Source organism: Phyllostomus hastatus, unplaced genomic scaffold (genome assembly GCF_019186645.2).
Source record: "Phyllostomus hastatus isolate PE091 unplaced genomic scaffold, TTU_PhHast_1.1 phas_scaffold_585, whole genome shotgun sequence".
In the NCBI taxonomy this organism is placed as follows: Eukaryota; Metazoa; Chordata; class Mammalia; order Chiroptera; family Phyllostomidae; genus Phyllostomus; species Phyllostomus hastatus.
In genome coordinates, this window is record NW_025334037.1 from 11,116,279 (window position 1) to 11,140,882 (window position 24,604).

Below are 24,604 nucleotides of genomic sequence, written 5' to 3' on the forward strand. Positions count from 1 at the left end.
AAGAACATATTCATGGGACATATTTGACTCAAGTTATGTTAGCTTTCAACTGCTACTTTTTTAGCAAATCCATATCAAGGAAAATCCCTGCATGACAGGAAGCTTCAAAACCTTGACCAGGACTTGTAGTTATTATAGAGCCAACTCTTTCATATCTTGAGACATAAGCATGAAAGGATGCAATGTGGGAGAAAATGTGACATACTATAATAGAAATGTCAGGGTTGAGTCATAAAACCTAGACTCCAGTCCTGGCTGTCCCATGTGCTAGCTCTGTGTGATTCACTTGAGCACGTTTTAGCATTTCACTGATCAATTCTTTCAAACTTCAATGTATACAAATGTATTAGCAGTACCTGTTTTATAGGGTGTTATGAGTATTAGATATATGTGAAGGGCAAATGTAATTCTTGGTACATATAAGGTATTACTGACCATATTTACTATTGTTAATATTTCCTAGGTTGAAGAAAATGTGTTTCAGATGCTAAACCTTCATATAGAAAAAAAAAGAATGTTATTTTAGGCTTTAACATAGAGATAATAATAGTATAATCAGATTTGAGATAGTCCAGAGGGAAAAAAAAAAGCTTAATTTCTAGACCTGGTTCTTTCTCTTTTAAATTATACCACAAATAAAGATTTCTAATGCTGTAAAGACTGTTAGGACACATTGTCATAGTAAATAATGATGTTTCTCCTGTGAAAAGTAATATGTAACTACTGGAGCCAAGCCATAACTCAGTCAACTTGTAGTGGAAACTATTGGCTGTGGTTAATTATTATTGGCTATAGTTAAATTATAGTTATAATTTAACTATAGTTAACTATTAACCATAGTTAAATTCCTGATGCAGTCTCTGGAGACTGTATGAAAACAAGTGTTTGGAGAAATTATACTTTAAACCTCTATTGGATTTTCTAAAATCTCCTGTTGAACAGGCAGGTAATAGAATGCATCCTTCTTAATCATTCCTAATAGGGAAGAACATAACTCAGATAATCCAAACTACAGCCATTATTTCAAACTTCCACCCAAGGAAAACCCAACACAACTATAGAATTGGCTTCTAAATCAGTCTGGAAAATTTTATCTTCTTTTCAAGAAGCCAATCACCAGGCATTCAGAAGAATTAGTATTAGTTTTAGACATGAACTTTCTATAGAATTTCAAAAATGTATCCTCTTCCATCCCCAGCCTGTAAGTCTACTCTTTCTTCAGAAAATTAAAGCAATTGAACAAATAATTATTGGAAAATAATATGGGTCATATTTGAGAAATTTTCATTGAGAGTTTGCCTGTACCATACTCTGGGCAGATGATATAGTGGTGAACACAATAAACATGGTCTGCCACGAAGCTGATCAACTCATTAGACATGAGTTTACATAAATTATGTGATGAGTGTCATGATAACAGAACCAGCAGCTACATAAAGAAGCAGTTCTTTTCTGGGGAGCTCAACGGAGACACAGTGGACAGATTCTGAGACATGTGGACACCTGATTCAAACTGGAATATAGGAAGTCCACTAGCTACATGGCACATTCAAAATCATTAGGAAATGGTTCTCCTGAATTTGCCCAACCTTAACTTTAAATTGGATGCTAGCAACTCCGTGTAGGACATTGTTGAAATATTTCAGAGCTGCAGGTTTCCCTTTGACCCTGAAAGAAATGCATTTCTCTTTATACTCTAGGTAGTACCCTACCATCATTTCATTAGCATTTATTGACTGAAACTATGCTAAGCATCAGGGAATGAAAGAAAAAGCCCCATGCCTGAAAGCTCAAAACTTAATGTGTAATTGTATGGATAATTATGTTAATTATGATTAAATGATAATTATAGGCTGCCATTGACACAGCTAGGGCACCTAACTCTTCCTGGGGCTACAGTAGAAATGGTCATCAAAAGTACCTTGGAGAAGGTGATACCCATAATGGTGCCAAAGTAAGAGCATTCAGTGAGGGCAGTGATGAGAATTATTGTGCCGCTTTTGCCCTCTGGGCCTTTAGCAACAGCATTGTGCATACGAACAATGGCAAGGCATTTGACTTTCTCTCTACAGGAAGGAGAGGTAGATTGCTGGCCCCTCACATGCCCCAATTTGAGCTGTGAGTACACTGCCATCTTGGAAGGGGAGTGTTGTCCCCGCTGTGTCAGTGACCCCTGCCTGGCTGATAACATCACTTTCGACATCAGAAAAACCTGCCTGGACAGCTATGGTGTTTCAAGGCTTAGCGGCTCAGTGTGGACAATGGCTGGATCTCCCTGCACAACCTGCAAATGCAAGGTAATTGGACGTCCTGAGGGTAGCCATGCCTTGAAAAGGTGCCAGGGAACACTTGCAGGAGGCCGACTCCTGAGGTTTCTGAATGAACAAGAGCCAGGGGCCATGGTGGAAACAAGCAGCATTTACTTCTCACAGGAGGTAGTATGTCTGAGTGGCTCAGAGCAGCACTGTGTCTAAAGACAAACTCCAAGAGAACATGGAATAGAATAGTCTTCTCTCTTGTCTTTCAATTACAAAATTTTAACAATTGACACAAGACTCAATTATGGCTCATTTAAGCTATTTTGTCCCATGTATTAGAGAGAAAGAAATAAAAAAGACTTTTCATCCTGGAAAATGTTACAAGCTCTTTTATGAAATTGTCACGGGGAAAAAGTACTCTCTGAAGCTGTTTGCTTTGTTTAGTACTCACGGTGCTCAATGCAGGGGCCTGACACTCTTGCAGCAGGATTTCATTGTGATTGACTTTCTCTCTTTTTGGAGGCATTCCCATGAGGCATCTTCATGTGTCTTTAAAATTAAACAGTGATTCCTTCCTCCCTTCAAAGCTCATGAAAAATTGCCACTGTAGCTGACATGAAGCAAGGGCGAGGCAGTGCCTAGTCTCAGCCAAAACATCTGTTTAAGATTCCCAAGATTAAGCATATTAAAGGTGCTAGCCTATTTGGTTTTATCAAATCCTGCCTCAGCTTTAGGCATCAGTGGAAGGTTCCTGACTTGTCTTTTTATGCTCTTATAAATGTGGATTTTTTTTCTCTTTTCTGGAAAATATCATCTTAAGATGCAGCCCCAGTAGAAAAAGGGTATCAAACTTTGTATAGCAAAAGAGCCATGGTTCCATGTGTACCTGCAGCCCAGCACACACAATGACAGGAGATGTATTATTTCTACATAATAGGGTTTGAGATTTTGTTGGGGGGGGGGGGTAATGGTATATTTACATTAACACATGTAATTGAGTTTCATGAATTTCTGACCATTTATACTCCTAATATGTCCTGTTCCCTTCATAGTCACCAGAAGAGACTCTATATTTACTCCTAACATGTCAACCTTTCTGGAACCCATTTTGGAGTATCTTTCACGGTCTTGTGGTACTTTTGGTTAGCTTTATTACTGGCAAATTATCTTTCAGGAAATTATTTAAAAGAATCTCTTTTGGAATAAGTGTAGTGGATAAGTGGCGTGAACAACTCGGAAATCCAAGGAAAAGTCCCAAAGTTGGAGCTCAGACAGGGGTATGAAATGTGCTGCCAGCAGAACCCAGCAGGAGGGACCCTGGAGGGTCTCATATGCTCTTTTTCCCCTCCTACTCTTTCTTTAGTAATTTTACTAGGGCATTCATGGAGTTTGTCTCAAGTGGTAGATGCTCATTTTGAATATATAAGTAGACACTGCTAACGTATTTATACCCATGTCCTGATTGGCTAACACTTGTGTCTTGATGCACAGAATGGAAGCGTCTGCTGTTCTGTGGACTTGGAGTGTCTTCATAATAACTGAAGTATTTAAAATGGACTCATCATCGTGGGAGAAGAATGGACAAAATGACCATCCAATGTGATGAAGAATGGGAGTTATTTTTTTTTTTTTTTTTACCACAGACAATTACCAAAGTCTCCATCTAAGGACGGGGTTTGGGGGTTGCCTTTTGGACCTACCACTTTGCTCATTCTTGCTAACTAGTCTAGGTGACCTACAGTGCAGTGCATTCAAGTCTATGGTTGTTAAAAGCAGTTTCCCCGTGTTGTAAATCATGTTTCCCTAATCAGATCATTTGCAAATACATTTAAATGATCTCATGGTAAAGGTTGATGTATTTTTTTTGGTTAATTTTGTGTACTAACATAATAGAGGCTCAGCTCCATTTATTTATTTTTTCTTAATCTTTGGATCAAATTCGCCAAATAAAGTTGCCTGTTGTGATCTTGTCCCATCCACTGCATACTTAGTATTGAAACCCCTGTGAAAGGTATTGGTGAACATATGTATGTGGAGTCTAAGTGTATGATACTAATATTACAAACTATTCCGCATACTTAGATGCCCATTCAGCCAAAATCAGCTAAAAGTAATTAGATAAAGAGAGGAGAAGCACCACAACCATAATTAAGTGATTACATAACTATTTTAAAAAGAATTTTCTATGCTCTCTACCAGGCAAAGTAAAACAAAATCTTAAATCACCATCTAAGAACAGCAATGCTTACATCTTTCCTGGCATTGAAAGAGAAAGTATCTTTGCATGAGTTTTATATAATATTTGACAAATTCCAAGGGGCTTTCATACCTATTAATACAAGGTATCATTATAGCTCAGGAGAATGGTACTATTCCTACATTACAAAAGAGTAAATTAATATGTCCTGGTCAGCCAATTTGTTCAGTCTAGTTGATTGTTAGCACCTTGGGACTGGTAACCCCACATTGCCTAATGCCTACCCAGTGCTATTTTACACTAAATCATACAACCTCTATGTGGTAGATGGTAGATGACACTTTTAAGAAAAGCTACTTAGGAAGCTGACATAAGAATCATGACAGAGTGAGAAGACTATTATTTTTCCCCTTAAATTTATAAGTTGGAATATAATTCAATAAGGGTCCCCTACTTAACACACAACACTCCTGGAAGATCTCTGCATGAAGACATTGGCAGGAGGCATATTGGAATGGCTGGGGAGGCAGGACAAAGTGATGGACAGAGAAGGTGCTGCAGATGCTGTGGAGCAGCCTCTGTGGCTCCAGCGAGTGCAGGAGAGGAGTCGGGCTGCAGCCCTCACACTACAACCTGGAGGGCAGAGGGGGAAAAGCAGGTTCTATCTCAGAAAAGGTATCTGGCTTCTCACATCTCCACCATTGGCAGCAGTGGCTAGAAAGCTGTAAACAAAATGGAAGAGCTGAAAGCCATAAATGGAAGGGGCAGAGCCAAGATATCACAAATTTGCCTTCCAGTCCCCCAAATGCCCTTGCAGAGACCTGTACAGCCAAAAACACAGCAGGAAAAGGAGCTTTGAAAGGTCCCAAAACCAGTTCTCCACCACCCACCACATTGTCCCACCACAGTGATGGTGACCCACAAAGGAGGCGAGCTGGTCTCAGTAGCAACACACGCTGCACCAGTGGGTACAGCATTTGGTGTGATGCAGGTAGGAGAAAACAAAAACTTGTACTGTAACAGCACCTATTGGAAAACAAAAGGAAATAGCTTACCTATCACCCTGCTGAATTATTGAGTAAGAGTTAAACAAGAAAAGAGAGCACTACCTCAAATGTACTGACAGAGAAACATCCATCAAATAATACCAGAAACAACCAAGATAACTTGGGAGTACAGAAAGAAAATGAAACATTTTGAGAAACCAAATTCAAAGTCATGGAAAACTGTGATTTCAGTGGCAGCATTCAAGATTGCAGCTATGAAGAAACTCAGTGATATACAAGAACCATAGAGAGGCAGGCCAATGAGCTCAGAAACAAAAGGAGTGCATTATCCAAAAGACTGAAACATAAAAAAAAGAAACAGACTCTGGCATTGCAGAATTCAATAAATGAGAGGAGGAATGCACTGGCAATAAAGCAGTCTGGATGAAAAAGAGAATTAGTGAACTCAGATAGAAACCTAGACATGAACCACAAGGAGGAGGAGAGTGAACTAAGAGTTAAAAAAAAAATAAAGGACTCCACAGGAAGTACATTAAAAAGAGCAACCTACAGCTAGTAGGTAAACCAGAAGGAAAAGACGGGGATAAGAGAATGGGGAGCATACTCAAAGGAAAATTGATGAGAACTTCCCAAGCCTAGGGGAAGCATCAGACTCAAGAATAAAGGAATCTAACAGAACACCTAATGATATCAATGCAAAAAGACCTCTATTGACATGTTATTCAAACTCAAAAATGAATGGCAAAGAATTCTCAAGGTGGCAATTGGGGTAAAAAAAAAAGATTGTAACCTACCATAGAAACTACATTAGATTGTCATTAGATTTCCCAGGAGAAAGTTCACAAGACAGGAAAGAATGGAAGGAAATATACAAAATATTCAGAGAGGAACCATAAGCCAAGAATAATATGTATCCAGCAAAGTCATCCTTTGGATATGAAAGATAAATAAATACTTTCCCAGACAAACTAAGCAGAAAGAATTTGCTACTGTGACACTTCCATTACAGGAAATGTTGAAAGGAGATCTTTTACCAGAAACAGAAAGAAAAAATTATACAAAACTTTGGGTAAGTTAAGAGAAGACAGAAGCAGGAAACTGCACAGCTACTTCAGCATAGGTTATTAAACACTTAGTTATAAAGTTTAAAGGGGAGAAAGGGGGAATTATGAATAACTATAACTATTGTAATTTGCTAAGGAATACACAAAATAAGAAAGGATATTCTGTGACAAAAATCACTTTAAAAAAAAGATGTGGAAAAGGCCAAATAGGTATATGTGAATGAAGATAAGAGGCAATCAGAAGGAAATGACTATTGTATGTGTGACATTTTACTCAAATCTAATATTAACAACAAAACAAAAATGAGCTGAGATGAAAAATATGATGAGAAGAAAAGAAGAAAAAAATCACAGAAAACTGCCAAGCTAAAATAGCAGACAGAATCACAAGGAGGAAAAACAGTGGAGATACACAGCAACCACAAAACAAAAGATAAAATGGCTTCAGTAAGTCCTTGTATGTCAATCATCATCCTAAATGTAAGAGGACTGAACTCACCAGTCAAAAGGCAGAGAGTAGCAGGGTGGATTGAAAAACAAGGCCCAGCTATGTGTTGCCTGGAGGAAACTCATCTCAGCTCCAAGGCAAACATTTGCTTGAAGATGATACTTCAAATAAGTGCCTGCAAAGAAAAGCAGGTGTAGCAGTACTTACAGCAGACCAAATAGATTTTAAGATAAGAAAGGTAACATGGTGCAAAATGGGAGATTTTATAGAGATAATGGGGACAAACCATCAAGAAGACGTAACACATCATATATATGCACCCAACTTGGGAACATGTCAATATATAAAGCAATTGGTAACAGGCCTGAACGGAGAAACTGACAAAAATGAAACAACAGTAGGGGCCTGAATACCTCATTCACAGCAATGGATAGATCATAGATGAAATGGACTTAGTTGCTATTTTTAGAATTTCCATCAAAATGACAGAATACACATTCTTTTAAGTGCTTATGGGACATTCTCAAGGATAGACCATTGGCAAGGACACAAAACTAGTCTTAATCAATTAAAGAAAACTGAAGTCATACCAAGTATATGTTCTGATCACAATGGTATAACACTGGAAATTAGCTATAAGAATAATGCTGGGAAAACCACAAATGTGGAGATGAAACAATATGCCACTGAACAACCATTGGGTTGAAGAAGAAATAGAAGAGATCTAAAAATACACAGAGACAAATGACAATGAACATATGACATACCAATATTTTTGGGATGCTGCAAAGGTGCTACTAAGAAGTGTATAGCATTAAAAGCCTACCTCCATATATATAATGGGATGCCACTCAACCATAAGACAGACTGAAATACTGCCATTTGCAACAACATGGATTGAGAGTATTGTACTAAGTGAAATAAGTCAAATGAAAGGACAAGAACCATATGGTTTTACTCATATGTGGGATATGAAACAGAAAGCAATGAACAAAACAAACAGACTCATAGACACAGACAACAGACGGGGGATCACCAGAGGGGAAGAAGGGTGGGAGGAGGGTGAAGATAGAAAAAGAGGCAAATATATGGAGATGGATAGAGACTAGACTTTGGGTAGTGAACACACAATACCACATACAGACGATGAAGTGTACACTTAAAACTTATATAGTGTCATTAACCAATGCCATACCAATACATATAATTTTAAAAAGTTCTTAAAGATCAAAGGTTGGCAGTAGGCATAATCAGATGGAGAACAGAGTAATTTTGGGGCTTCAGAAATACTTTATGTGATATTATACTGATGGGTATATGTCATTAAATATGTCTCCAAACTCATAGCAAAAACAATGCCAAGAGTGAACTGTAATGAAAACTATGGACTTTGAATGATTATGATGTGTCAGTGCAGGTTCATCAATTATAACAAATTTACCATACTGGTGGGGAATGTGGATAATGGGGGAGGCTGTGCATGTGTAGGGAAAAGTGATATATGAGAAGTCTCTATACCTTCCTCTCAATTTTGTTGTGATCCTAAAACTGCTCTTAAAAAAAATAATCAAGGACTTCTGGCCAAGATGGAGGCATAGGTAGACACATTGTGCATCCTCCCACAACCAAAAGAAGGACAACAACCATTTAAAAACAAAAGACAATCAGAACTGACAGAAAATCAAACTGTATGGAAGTCCAAAAACCAAGGAGTTAAAGAAGACATTCATCGAGACTGGTAGGAGGGGTGGAGCCAGGCAGAGAGGACTAGTGGCAAGGCAGCAACTGGTGGACTTGGCGGTCCCATATTTGTGTGCAGATAAACCAGGAGAAACAACTAGGGAGCGAGACAGACTGCACGCCCCAGAGCTCCAGCAAGGGGAAATAAAGCCTCAAACCACCAACTGAAAACACCTGTGGAGGTTGAGGCAGCAGCAGGAGAAACTCCCAGCCTCAAAGGGGAGTTCATTGGAGAGACCCACAGGGTCCTAGAATGTACACAAACCCACCCACCTACCCGGGAATCAGCACCAGAAGGGCCCAATTTGCTTGTGGGAAGGAGGGGAAGTGACAAATCCAGCAGAGAGTGGAGCAAGTGCCATTGTTCCCTCTTGGACCCCTTCCCCACAAACAGCATTACAACCCAGCTGACTTGGGTTGCCCCACCCTGGTGAACACCTAAGGCTCTGCTTCTTACTATGTAACAAGTGCATCAAGACAAAAAAATGGCTCAAAGGGAAGAACAGATCAAAGTCTCTGAGCCAATACATCTAAGGGACCAAGAGATAGCCAGCCTATCAGATGCACAGTTCAAAACACTGGTAATCAGGATGTTCACAGAATTGGCTGAATTTGGTCACAAATTAGATGAAAAAATGAAGGCTATGCTAAGTGAAATAAAGGAAAATGTACTGGGAACCAATAGTGATGGGAAGGAAACTTGGACTCAAAACAACAGTTTGGAGCAGAAGGAAGAAGAAAATATTCATTGAGAACAGAATGAAGAAACAAGAATTCAAAAATTGAGGAGAGGCTTAGGAACTTCCAGGACATCTTTAAATGTTCCAACATCCAAATTACAGGGCTATCAGAAGGAGAAGAGGAAGAGCAACAAGCAGAAAAGTTATTTGAACAAATAATAAAGAATAACTTCCCCAATCTGGAAAAGGAAATAGACTTCCAGGAAGCTCAGGAAGCTCAGAGAGTCCCAAAGAAGTTGGACCCAAGGAGGAACACACCAAGGCACATCATAATTACATTAGCCAAGATTAAAATGAAGGTGAGAATCCTAGAATGAACAAGAGAAAAGGAGAGAGTTATCTACTAAGGAATGACCATAAGACTGTCAGCTGATTTCTCAAAAGAGACCTTGCAGGCAAGAAGGGGCTGGAAAGAGGTATTCCAAGTCATGAAAGGCAAGGACCTACATCCAAATTTGCTCTATCGAGCAAAGCTTTCATTTAGAATGGAAGGATAGATAAAGTACTTCTCAGATAAGGTCAAGTTAAAGGAGTTCATCATCACCAAGCCCTTATTATATGAAATGTTAAAGAGATTTATCTAAGAAAAAGAAAATAAAAAATATGAACAGTAAAATGACAGCAAACTCAATCATTAATAACCACACCTAAAACAAAAACAAAGGCAAACTAAGCAAACAACTAGAACAGGAACAGAAACACAGAAATGGAGATCACATGGATGGTTATCAACAGGGAAGTGGGAGCAGGGAGAGGGGGAAAAGGTACAGAGAATAAGTAGCATAGATGGTAGGTAGAAAATAGAAAGGGGGAGGATAAGAATAGTATAGGAAGTGTAAAAGCCAAAGAATTTATATGTACAACCCATGGACATGAACTAAAGGGGGGGAATGTGGATGGGAGGGGTTGTGCAGGGAGGAGGGGAGTGAAGGGGTGGGAAATGGGACAACTATAATGGCATAATCAATAAAATATATTAAAATATTTTTTTCTTTTTTTACAAAAAAAATAGTCATAAAATTATCCAGCATCTTGGGAGAATTCCTATCATCCAAGCATGTGCAAGTAATTAAATTCACCCCATTTGAAAAAACAGAAAACCTACCACAAGAAACAAGAAAAATCTCAAACAACCTAACATTACCCCACAAAGAACAACAACAACAAAAAAGGAGAAATAAAGCCCAAGGTCAGTAGAAGGAAGTAAATAAAATCAGAGTGGAAAAAATGAAATAGAGTACAAAAAGGTATAGAAAATTAATGGAGCAGAGAACTATTTCTTTGAAAAAATAAAACTGATGAAACTCTAGCCAGACTTACTGAAAAAAAAAGGAAAAAAATGAAAAAAATAAAATTAAAGACAAAAGTTAAAATAACAATCCAGAAATACAAAGGATTATACAAGAATACTCTGAAAGCCTATATGCCGCCAAATACAGTAACTTAGAAGAAATGGACAAATTCTTAGAAATACATAACCTTCCTAGACTGAACCATGAAGAGTTAACTGGAAACCTAAATAGACCTGTCACCAGTAAGGAAATTGAAACAAAAGTCCAGGTTCAGATGGCTTTACTGGCAAATTTTACGAAACTTTCATGGAACAGTAATACTTTCTCAAATTCTTCTAAATAACTGAAGTGCAGGGAACACTTCAGAACTCATTTTAGGAGGCCAACATTATGTCAATACCAAAGGCATCAAGGACAACACACACACACACACAATTAATTACAGGTAAGTATCTCCGATGAACAGAGATACAAAAACCCCAAACAAAATACTCACAAATCAAATAAACAATGTGTTAAATGGATCATGCATCATGATCAACTGAAGTTCATTCCAGGGATGCAAGGACGGTTCAATATCCACAAATCAGTGTGATACATCACATCAACAAAATAAAAGTAAAAACTCTATGATCATACCAATACATGCAAAAATAAGTATTTGATGAGCTACAACATCCATTTATTTTAAAACACTCAGTGAAATGGTTACAGAAGACAAGTACCACAACCTGTGAAGACCATATATGACAAACCCTCACCTACTATCATACTCAATGGTGAAAAATGGAAAACTTTTCCTCTTAGATCAGGAACAAGACAGGGATACCCACTCATTTTTTATCCTCATCTGAGGATATGTTTATTGATTTTAGAGAGAAAGGAAGGGGGAGGGAGAGAGAGAAACATCAATCAGTTGCCTCCTGTGTGCACCCTGACTGTGAGTCAAACCCACAATCTCTGTGGTGTAAACATGACACTCCAACCAACGGAACCACCTGGCTAGAACAGGATGCTCACTCTTGCCACTGTTATTTATGAGAGTACTGGAATCAGGCCAGAGAAAGAAAGAAATGGCATTCAAAATGGGAATGGAAAAGTAAAACTGTCATTTTTGAAGGCTATGTAATTCTGTATAGAGAAACTATTAAAGACTCTACCAAAAGACCATGAGAAGCCATAGACAAATACAGTGAAGTTGCAGGATACAAAATCAGTTTACAAAAGTCTGTTGTGTTATTATTTAAAAGAACAAAAGGTAAACAAAGAAAACAACCCCATTTTCAATAGAAAAAGGATAAAATATCTAGGAATAAAATTAACAAAGGACATAATGGACCTGCACAATGAAAACTACAAGACATAGTTGAAAGAAATTGAAGATGCAAAGATATGGAAAGGTAGTCTGTGTTCATGGACTGGAAGAGTTAACATTAAAATGGCTATTACCTAATGCAATATACAGATTTAATGTAATCCCCATCAAATTCCTAATGGCATTTTTCACAGAAATAAAAAAATCCTCAAAATGTGTGCAACCACAAATCTTGAAGAGACTAAGCAATCCTGAGAAAAAAGAATAAAGCCAGAGGTGTCACGTCACCTGACTTCAAACTGTATTACAAAGCTGCAATATTCAAAACAGAGATTGGAAGAAAACCAGACACAGGCCAATGGAACAGAACTGAGAGCCCAGAAATAAACTCACACATATATGGGCAACTAATTTTTGACAAAGGAGCCAAAAATATACCATGGAAAAAGCAAAGTCTATTTAATAAATGGTATTTAGAAAACTGTAACACTACATACAAAAGAATGAAAGTAGATTGCCGTTCAATGCCATCCACAAAAATAACATAAAATGGATTGAACACTTGAATATAAGACCTGGGACAATAAAATACATAGGAGAAAACAGGCACTAAACTTACGGACTGTGGTCTCAGAGGGTGTTTTTTGTTTTGTTTGGTTTTGCTTTGTTTTGTGAACTAGACCCCCAAAGGCAAGGGGAAAAAAGTTAAAAATTAATAAATGGGGCCCCATCAAACTAAAAAGTTTCTGCACAGCAAAAGAAACCATTGACAAAAATAACAAGGCAACTAGCCAAATAGGGAAAGATATTTGTACACAATACTTTCAATAAGGGGCTAATATTCAACATACAGGATAGGGCAAAAGTAGGTTTATATTTATGAGTACACAAAACAGAGTTTATTCTTTTATTACTTATTAGTTATTGTACTCTTTTTCCATACAATCTGCTGTAAATCTACTTTTGCCACACCCTATATATAAAGAATTGATACAACTCAACCACAAAAGCAATCTGATTAAAAAATGGGCAGAAGACCTGAACAGAGACTTCTCCCAAGAAGACATACACATGCCAATATATATATGAAAAGATGCTCAAAATCACTAGTTATAAGGTAAATGCAAATCAAAAGCACAATGAGATATTACCTCTCACCTGTCAGAATGGCTATTATCAATAAGACAAAACATAATAAGTGTTGGAGAGGATGTGGAGATAAAAGAACACTTGCACACTGTTGGTGGGAATGTAAATTTGTGCAGCCACTATGGAAAACAGTACAGAGTTTCCTAAAAAAATTAAGCCTAGAGTTACCATATGACCCAACAATCCCTCTTCTGGGTGTTTATCCCCAAGTTTTGAAAACTCTTACTTGTAAAGACATATGAATCCCTACGCTAATTGCAGCATTATATACAATAACCAAGATGGAAACAACCTAAGTGTCCTTTAACAGAACAATAAATAAAGAAAAAGTGGTACATATATACAATGAAATTCTACTCAGTCATAAAAAAAGAAATTCTGTCATTTGCAACAATATGGATGGATCTTGAGAGTATTATGTTAAGTGAAATAAGTTAGATGTAAATGGACAAAAACCATATGATTTCAGTCATATGTGGGATATAAAACGGTAACAAATGAGCAAAGAAATTTATAGATGCAGACAATAGAATGATAGTTACCATAGAAATGGGATGTGGGGAGGACAAAGAGGTTAAAAGGGGTCAAATATTTGGTGACGGGAAGAGTCTACCCTGTGGGTGGTGAGGACACAACGGAGCACACAGATGTTGTATTACAAGGCTGTACACCTGAAATTTATGTTATTAACCAGTGCTCCCCCAATAAATTTAATTTTAAAAAGAAAGTTACTTATATGCTCAGTAGTTATTTCATAACAATGAATGTTTTAAGTTGAGCCATTATCATATTTTTAAAATAGGCAGTTATTGGGTTACACAAAATGAATAAAATGTGCAAATGACTTTTTATCTGAGCTGAGAATTCAAACTTAGGTTGTAGTTTTAAGTAAATACACCTTAGTGGTTTGGAATGCCTAAGAGTCCTGAATTTGACATTATTCTGAGTCAAATTGGTTCATGAAATTTTGTTTTCTCTCCTAATATCAAGAAAGAACTACTTGTCAGTTATGCTAAAAGTAATATTTTAAATCCAAAATATTAGAATTATTAATACAAAGTTACAAACTCAGATCACCATTATTCATTGATATTTGTCCAATAAAGGTAATACTCAATATTTTTTGTGAAGACAGAGTTCACTACATGAAATCAATTTCCTGTGTTAAATTATGATCAAAGCATCTTAAATATTACATTTGATAACAGCAGCTTAGCTTGGAAAATTGGAACACATCTCCATTTTATTTTAATTCTTTAAATGTAATCTTGTTGAAAGTTTTACACATTAACTAAACACATTAAACACAAATTCAAGAACTGAAGAAATATTTATGATACCTCCACTAAAAACAAAATGCCTTTCAATATTTATTGGAAAAACAAAGATATTTACCAGTATAATTGGTGATTATATAGGTCAGCAGTTGGCAAACTATAGTTCTTTTCATCTAACCGGGCCTTCCGCCTGTTTCATGGAACATGGTGCCCATCTATTTGCATGCCCTGTCCTGTGGAAGAGGTAGAATCGTAGAACTGTGCAGTTCCAACAGACCATGTAGCTCATAAAACCAAAAATATTACCATCTTGCCCTCAACAGAAGGCATTTGCCAACCTCTGGTATAGGTGATGCTGAAAACTACTAGGGGATGTAAGAATGTGCATTTTTTCCAAGGACTTCTCAAAATGTTACAGTTTTCTTTGAATTTGTATATCCAGGGTAGGGTAAAAGGAAGTTTACAGTTGTTTGTATGGAAAAAATATAATACGTAATCAGTAATAACACAAGAATAAACAATGTGCTTCATGTACTCACAATGGTAAAGCTCTGTTTGGCCCACACTGTACGTGTTTGCAAGCTATCTCAGAGCCATGCTGGCATTTTACACTGACAGTCATAAGCTTCAGTATTTCCTGCTTTTCATTAGTCCTTGTGGGATAAATTTAATCTGTACTAACTTAATGGCAAAATGTAATTGATATTTGGCAGAACAGTTTAAGTTACTGCCTGTCACTACCAATAAGGGGTTTACTCCCTATAAAATAATCAATGATATTTTCTTATTAAAAATTATTGAGTACTCTATGCATGAGGTACTTCACTAACCTCTGCTGGGGGAATAAGATGAACAACATAGTCTTTACTATTTCTTTTCATTTAATCCTCATCATATTTTTCCCCATTACCATTTAGTCCCCTTACACCCCCTCCCCTCAGCAGTCACCACACTGTTGTCCATGTTCATCAGTCCTTTTTCCTTTTTGCTCGTTTCCTTCAGCCCCTAACCCCCCACCGAGCTGTCATCCTGCTCTCCATCTGTGACTCTGTCCCCATGCCCCCATTTTCCTTGTTAGTTCGGTTTGTTCATTAGATTCCACATGTGAGTGAAATCATATTACTTTTAAGATCACCATTGTGTGGGCCTTTAGTAGGTGTGACAATCTTTGAATCTGTTATGAGACCTTATTGAAATAAAGTACATTTACAATGCCTGAAATACCTTCTTATCCAGAAGTTGAAAATAGAGTTACTTTATAAATAATGTGATAAATCTCCTGATGGAATCTGCTGAACTCTTGCACTAAAATTTGCAGTGTAAAAATGGATGTCAATTTAATGAACCATAGCAGTATTTGACAAATCTGCCTCCTACAGATCATAACCATTGTCTGCACCATCACACATACAAAGATGCTAATATATGCCTTGGTAAGAAACGATGATGAATAGATAAACAATTATGTAGCTACCTTCTTCCAATTATCTATAGTCTGAAAGCATTGTGATTCAGGAGAGTAGAATATGAGGAGAGATAGAAGTCCTATATGTTAACTAGATACACCTATTAAATAAAAATCTTGTCTTATTTTTTCCTTCTTTGTTACATAAGAAATATACAAATGCATATATTATGTGTAATATATGCTATATAGGTATATCAATATATAATGTATACAGGAGGGGCAAAAGTAGGCTTACAGTTGTTCATATGAAAAAACATGCAGGTTATAATTATTACAATAGCTTTATTAACTCAGAAGAATGTCACAATGGCACAATAAATCTACTTTTGCCCTCCCCTGTACAATCCATAATGCATACAAATTATGTTAACATATGTTAATATATCCCAGAAATTAGCCTCCTCTGAGCTTTTTAGTTCGGTGCTTATGTCACTACTATGGACTTTCGGTATACATTTTCCTTGTGTTAAGGTTACAAGAGGCTATAGGCTAGGCTATGTCCTAATTCTTCTAGCATCCAGCATAGTGCCTTGCCTAGAGTGGGTTTTCAATTAATTCTTTTAAAAATTGAATTCATTATCTTTTATAGTATCAAGAGTTATGGGAGAGTGGAAACAATAAACTTTAGTGGCTTTCAATGATAAAGTAATAATACCTGTTTTAAAATCAAGATTTATTCAGTGCTCTAATATAAAAATTAGAGTACAGTAGCATCTCTCTCCTTGGACAGGTGGGAGAACCGGAGCTCCTTTGTAACAGAACACAGCCTGAAAGTCATTGACCTGATGACTCACCTTCACATCTACAAATGAAACCAACACTCAGAGAGATCAAGTGACTTGCCCGAAGTTTATAACTAGTTAGTCATAGACCTAGAACTGCCACTTAATCCACAGGTTTCCCCTTTGCTATCCTTGTAATGGTTCCAAATGTTTTTCCACATTTGAATTTCAAGTGAGCTTCTCATACTTCTTACTGATGAATAACAGTAAAAGACAATCATGGATAGCTATAATGTCTGTTTATTATCTCTGTGAACATATCTCTCCTGATTGTGATGTTGCTTTATGAAAATTATGATATTAAGAAACTGAGAAGTGTTCAGATTAACAGCCCAGACAGCATATCTAAACCCACAACAGCAACAAACCATTTCCCCAATCACCCAATCTCATGCTTTATAGAAAATAACTGCAGGAAGATAAAAAAATCCAATGATTCCCTTTCTTAAGATTAAAAGACACACACCCCTCAGATTACAGTGAACTCTGGTATTGAAAGGCAATCCTGCATGTAGTCTATTTTCTAATATCATTATTTTTTCGCTCTTTTATTTTTCAGTTAATCAACATTAATGTGTCAGGCTCTATTGAAATGAGTAGACAACATTGGTCTCTATTTTATGGCCTTAGTAGACTCCTATGAAAAATGTGAACAATAAATAGCAAGATAGTTAAATTAGCAATATAACTACAGACTATCTTAGTGCCAAGAAGAACATTATGTGAAGCGATAAATTGGAGGGGCACTGAGGAAGCTCACTTTAGACAGGCCGAGGAGATCAAGGATGATCTCTGTAAGGGGGTGGCATGCAGGCTGAGGTCTGGAGAATGAGGAGCCTCACATGGACAGTGCTGAGCAATTATCTTTCCAGAAAAGAGTGCACAGGAGTAAAGTAAGGGTTCAGCACACAGGGCCTCAGGGCAGAAAAAGGTGTGGGCGTTAAAGGTCATGAGTGGAGCCAGATGTCAATAAGTGAAGGGGAGAATGAGATGAGATGAGATTGGACAGGTAGGCTGGAGTGAGACCTGCAGGCCACCGTCATGTGAATGCCAGAGTCACATTTTCATTCTGAGACCAATGGGAAGTCATTTAAGGATTAGGTAGTTTGATGTGCTTGCCCTCTTCTTCATTCACTCACATGTTTATGCAATAAGTTATTTTGTAGTTATCATTTAATCCACATTTAATTACTAGTTAACAAACATTATAAAAATACTTTTAAGTATACAGGAAAGATATAAAAGATGACAACATTACTTTTCCATTAAAAGCTTCAGATTTAGGTCAGGTTATGAGAAAGTAATAAAATGGAGATTCATGGCATGCCCAGAAATAGATTCCAGGAACATTTATCAAAAATTGGGTCTTTAAGTCAGTTGACTCCCTGCACTATGACCTCATTTGATTTCTTGCTTTGTGTACATTGGAATCATAATCAGGTTTGTGGTTCTTAGCTGTGATGTCATCCTGTGTGATAGCTTTAATCAGGGACAATGGAACACCAAGGAAGCAGAGAATCTCATTAACCTGAGAATATAATAGCCAGTGCCATTACAACAACGAAATAGAAATGCAGTCAGCTCTCCAAGATGATGCCCACTATGTCATGCAACTATGTGAGAAGAAATTATTTAGATTACTAAAAAATGATGTTACCCTAATTTGCAGCAACTTTTCCATGTATGAAGTTGTTAAAATTTAAAAAAATAAAAAGAATTTATTATTGAGGAGAGAAGTTAATACTTCAGTAAATGAGAAGCCAAAAGAAATATTTAAAAACACAAATGCAGAGTTATTGGAGTTGTAGCAGCAGTTGTACCAGTTGTTGGCAGCTGATATGTGAATCTCACATGATAAAAAATTATCAACTTGATTTTTTTAAGACCTCAACCGAGGATATGTTTATTGATTTTTTTTTAGAGGGAAAGGAAGGGAAAGAGAGAGAGAGAGACATTGATGTAAGAAGGAAATATTGATCTATTGCCTTTCTCATGCGCTCTGATGGGATCGAACCCACAACATTTGATGTGTGGGATGACAGTCATCTGAGCCACCCGGAAGGGCAAAACTTTTCAACTCTAAAAGGGTCACCTACACAATTTAGTATTTTAACACTACTGGTTCAACAAAACAAAGAGCCAGAGGCAGTTCCAAGATCGTGACAGAGCACGCTGAGGTTGCTCCTTCCAAAGAACACATCAAATACACACCTAATTTAGAGAAAAACGACAACAACAACAACAAAAAGACCACATAGAGAAGGTCCGGGGCACACTGAAGGCACTCAGGAACCGAGGGGGCCAGGGAATGTGATTGTTTACTTTACCCTGCACATGGATTGGTGGGAGCTCTATCCAGGTGCTCCCGCCAACCTGCAGGGCTTGTGTAGCGAGTCTGCAGAACTAGCTCTAGCAGGAACAGGAAGGGGGAGCCAGAGAGCAGTGTGCAGGCACATTGGGCTGCCCCACCCGATCAGAAGGGAAGGAAGCCGGCAGACATCAGGTCCCCACACCCCATCCCATTCTGACTGCACAGCCAGAACGGCAGTGAGCTAATACGCACGCTCGCACACCAGGGAGCCCCACCCAGCACCCAGTCCTCCTGGCAGGCAGCACACAAGGCACCACACATCTTTGCCCTGACTCCAGCCAGCCTGCTGAAACCACTCGTGACACCATCTACACGGAGCCCACTTGTACACAAGACCAAATATTTTTAAGATTGGGAGAGACAGCTGTTTCATCTAACTCATAAGGACAAACACAAAAAGTCAAACAAAATGGGGGAATAGAAGAATATGTCCCAAGTGAAGGAACCAGAAAAAGCCCCGGAGAAAAACTCCAATGAAATGGAGGTAGGTAATTTACCCAATAAAGAATTCAAAGAAACAAACAAAAAAAATACACAGAAAATAAAAACAAAAGAACCCAAACAAAAACTGAAGAACACCAGCAAATCAAAAGGAAAAAAGGTCAAGAGACAAGAAAAGGAACAAAAGAGAACTACAAAAATAGCCAAAAAAAAACAATGAACAAAATAGCAATAAGCTTATACCTGTGGATAATTTTTTAAATGTAAATGGATTAAATAAATGCTCCAATCAGAAGACACAGAATGACTTAATAAAGACCCATCCATACGTTCCCTACAGAGATTTAGATTGAAAGACATGCACACATGTGTGGAGTCTGAAAGGGAAACGATGGAAAAAGATATTTCATGCAATTAGAACAACAAGAGTGCTGGGATAGCAATACTCATACCAGACAAAAGAGACTTTAAAACAAAAAATGTGATATGTATATTTAATTGTATGTGTATATACATGCATACTCACACATACAATTAAATATTACTCAGCAATACAAAAAAGAAGGAAATCCTGCCATTTGCAACAGCATGGATGGACCTAGAGTATATTATACTAAGCGCAATAAGGCAAAGACAAATGCCACATGATTTTACTTATATGTAGAATTAAAAAAATCAGAACAAACAAAACAAAAACAGACTCAGAGAAACAAAGAACCAACTGATGGTTGCCAGAGGGGTGGGGGTGGAGGAGTGGATGAAAAAGGCACAGGGGAATCCAATCAATGATAGTGGGATAACTTTGCACGGTGGCAGATTATTACTAGACTTAGTGTGGTGATCACATGGTAAGCTATGTAAATGTTGAATTAGTATGCCATTTACCTGAAGCTAATATAATATTGCATACCAGAAATATGTTAATTTAAAAAAAACACAAAAAATGTAAAGAACCAAATGCAGGTAAAGGTGGGAAGAAGGAAAGCTTCTTTTAAATGCAAAATAAAATATATATTCTTTTGGTCAAAAATATCAAACACTAACTTAACTTGGGGAACTTGAAGACATTGTAAACAGAACAGAAAATCTGGGGTTTACTACATGTTGTGATGTTTAAAAATAGTGAAGTATTGCCTTTAGTCACAGGTGTGGAACAGAGCAGAGGTAATTCTGTTGTGGACCAAGCACTACAGAGAAGAAATTTTCTTAGATAATTTCACATACAAAATTTGAAAATGACATTAAAGGAATGAGTCATTAAACTAGAAATCAGACTTATAGAAGTTTTACACAGATTTTAAAATATCAAGTGTCATAAAGTACAATGTCAGTTAGAGGGGCCCACAGAGTGAGGGGGAGGGGCCATGAGGATGCAGTGACGTCAGCAGTGTGCATCTCATAGGTCTCGGTGGATTGACGACCCACAGCTGCTGCCAGCTGAAAATGTGGGCTGGTATGCTCAGACTTTTCCATTTCACAGAAGTCACAAATTTGGATTTTTAAATTTTTTAAAGATTCTATTTATTTTTAGAAACTGGAGAAGGAAGGGAGAAAGAGAGGGAGAGAAACATTGACGTGGGAGAGAAACAATCTGTTGCCTCTCACAGGCTCCCAACCAGGGACTACAACCCAGGCATGTGCCCTGACTGGAAAGCGAACCAGCAACCTCTCAGCTTTCAGGTAGGCATGCGATCCACTGAGAGCCACACCAGCCAGAGCTCAAATTTGGATTTTAATGTGTGATACTGTGAGTCTTACACTCTGCTTCCCAGTTTAAATGAACACATTCACGGCTGTAAACTGCCACAGCCCACACAGTCAGTTTGTCACAGGCCTCTGGTCTAGAGCCACCGGAAACTGTAGATGTTACCTAATACTCCTTGGAAGTTTACAGATCAGTAAATCAATCACTTTCTTCAGACCCTAACCTCTTATCATTCACTTTAATCTAATGAAATGTATTGGTGCCTAAACCCCAGACTTTCCTCAGGATATTCTGTGTCTGTTTCTGCAACTCGTGTATGTTGATACTCCTACTGACTAGTCTGATTATTCCGGAACTGGAACCCTTGCTTGGTAGGTGAGTGAGAGAAACATCAGCACCCTATCTAACTTTTAGAAGGTATCATCAGTCACTGTAAATATTTCCATTTCTGAAACAAATGATGTGTTCATAGGAAGTACTCATTCAGAAGGCTTAAGAAAGTAATGGCTTTATCAAAACTGCTCATTGCCCAGGCAACAGATATGGATTAAGTCACACAAGTGTACTAATGATGATTAAATGTGATATGTAAGACTGGTGGGAGAATGAGAAAGCCAGACCCAGGACCTCCTCTGTTCCAACCTCACTCTGATTCACAACCAGATAAAATGTAGCAGACCAGTGAAGGCCAGGTAAGATATGGCAACAGAAAGGAAACCTGCTGGCAGGAGCTTGGAGTGGCAGCTGCAGAGATGCAGAACAAGAAACACAGTATCTTCTCATTAACGTGGCAGAGTGTCTTGGCAGCTGCAGTGCATCTGAGAAAGGAATGTTTGTCATTCCTATGTTATTCAGCAGAGAAGAAAAATGCAGAGGATAAATAAAAATAAAGCAGACTTGAAAATTTTTGTAATTAAAGGGAGTAAAAAGGAGCTGCATATTTTATTGAAGTGTATCAGAAGTAAAGGTAGCCTTATGCATTAGTCTCCTGTGGCTGCTGTAACAAATGATCACAGACCTGGTAGCTTAAAATCACAGAAATTTGTTTCCTGGCGGTTCTTGAGGCCAAAAGTCTGATGCAAGGTATTGCATATGTAGGATCATCCTTCCTCCACAGGCTCTAGGTGAGATGTCTTCCTTGCCTCTCCAGCTTCTGATGGCTCTACTTGGTCTTCGGTTTTGTGGCCATAACACTCCAATTGCTGCCACTGTGGTTGCATTGCCTTCACCTTTTATTTGTGTGTCTCCATTTTGTGTGTCTCTTATGGGGACACTTGTCATTGTTTTAGGATTTAGCACTCACCCAATAATTCAGGATAACCTCATTGCAAGATCATTAACTTAATCACACTCTCCAAGACACTTTTACCAAATCAGATAACAATCACAGATTCCAGGACTATTCTAGGGTATTGATTAGAGTAAATGGTGATTTGCTTTCTACGCACTGATTTTTTTAGGAAAGCTAAAAATAATTTCAATTTAACCCCTTTATGTATTGAGTTGCAATATTCCTCTTTTTTATGCACTAAAGTGGTCACATGCCTGTGTAATTCTCACTCCCATACAGAGAAGATGCCCTCCATCAAAATTTTTTAAAAGACCCACAGACTAGAACATCCATATTCCAGAACTATTTTCTAGAGAATCTTACATTTAGTATCTTGAAGAGTTAAAACCCTGGATGGAGTAAGGGGGCAATTATAAAAATTAAAAAGGAGATAATGAGGTCCTTGCTGCTTCATTTTCACATCAGACACTTTAGTCAACAGTACTTGGTGTCCATTCCCAGTTCATCACTGACATGGCAAAAATTCAGAAATAGAAAGTTGAGCTAAATGTTTTTTTTTCCTTTTGAATAAGACTTCTGACCATACAACAACAAAAGTAGTCCCTTAGATACTTATCCAGAATTTCAAGCTGATCCTAATGAAATGGGGTGCTGAGCGAGAGGCCCCCAAAACAACGGAGGAAAAGAAGCCTCCACAGCCTTGGCTTGGGAGATTGAGAGATTTTGCACATCTTTGGCAACTGGGCTGGCTTCTTCATTAGGTTAAATAGCTGAGTTTGCCATGCCCAGGGTGAGGGAGATGGGTGTGACTTTACAGCTGCACCTGTGGGAGAGCTTAGAGGCAGTTCCCCACTTCCCCAGGGCCATGTCTGCCCAGGCTAACAATGGCAGCCAGCCGGAGAAAGGCAGAAGATACAGGATACAGAAGACAGGCAGAAGTAGCCCATTGTGGGAGGAGTTGGAAATGGGGTTACAGAGGAGGCACAGGGATTTAAATCAGGCGTGGCAGCCATTCTTGCTCTTGGCCATGCAGGGGAGTAGTAGTGAGCGAAGAGACATGCTGTCTGTAATTAGAGATTCTTGCCGTGCACTTTGAGGGCGAGCAGTGAGGCGGGAGAAGTAAACAAGCAGCTATGTAGTTCACAGTGTGGAAGGAGGCTGTGTGGCCTGGACTAATAAGAAAGGAGATGCGGCTGCTGTGATCATGCCAGCACTAGCTGACTCCACAGCTGCAAAGGACGTCCTTACAATATCCTGTGCTGCTGCACCTCGATTTTACCTGGGCTTTTAAGACCCGTGCCTTTCCTGAGTTTCACCATGATCCAGGGTAACATGGTACATTCTTTTCTAGACTATCGCAAAGAGGCTGATGGCAACAAATTCCAGATCCTGCACAGATAAGAACATGGGAAACTTTGGGGACGTGTTTGACTCACAGTCCGGTGGAGAGCATGGGAAGTGCTGTCTCATGGGAAAGGCAGGCTCTGAGCTGAGGTGCTCTAAGCTCTCCCAAGGTTGGAATGTTGTAAATAAAGACCTGCTTCTTCCAGCATTTATCATTGAGTCTCACTAAGACACCATGTGGATGGCTCCCAGCCTCCTCAGTGACACTAATAGCTTCATTAATTCTCTTGTGAAAGTCAGTTTTAAGTTTACCCCCTTATACTTGACAGTATTCCAGATGAAGCTTGGGACGACTGCTCTTTAAGCCTTGTGTATGAGCATGTATTGCAAATATCTGCCTTTGCCCATCAGGGTAAAAAGGAATCTCTCTAGCCCACCTGATGGCACTGTATCATATCTCTTGATTATTCAATGAAGTTTATTAAATTACAATCAAAATAGTTTATCACAAATTCCTCTTTTCATTTCATTCAAAGCCAGTTTGAAAGAACCTATCTCTGGGCATTTTGAAGAAATGTGGGCATTTTGTGCTCAGGAAGTACACTGAGCTAACAAATCCACTTCAGTTAATTGTCAAATCAGTGTTTAATGGACAACTCACCCAAGTTTTTATATATTTGGAGATGAAACAAGAGGACTAATGCAGAATTAATTT

General features: G+C 38.1%; 1 protein-coding gene and 1 long non-coding RNA gene across 3 annotated transcripts in view; one reads left to right on the forward strand and one right to left on the reverse strand.

The window, feature by feature from the left end:
- NELL1 (neural EGFL like 1) overlaps positions 1-4,211 on the forward strand; it is a 727,165-nt gene extending 722,954 nt beyond the window's left edge. For both annotated transcript variants that reach the window (XM_045825346.1, XM_045825347.1), the window contains 2 exons: positions 2,073-2,297; positions 3,750-4,211. In XM_045825346.1, coding sequence (XP_045681302.1) covers positions 2,073-2,297; positions 3,750-3,800 — 276 coding nt within the window. In that variant the 3' untranslated portion in view covers positions 3,801-4,211. The remainder of the gene's footprint in view (positions 1-2,072; positions 2,298-3,749) is intronic.
- LOC123810013 overlaps positions 1-24,604 on the reverse strand; it is a 126,053-nt gene that overhangs the window by 82,627 nt on the left and 18,822 nt on the right. The window lies entirely within an intron of this gene.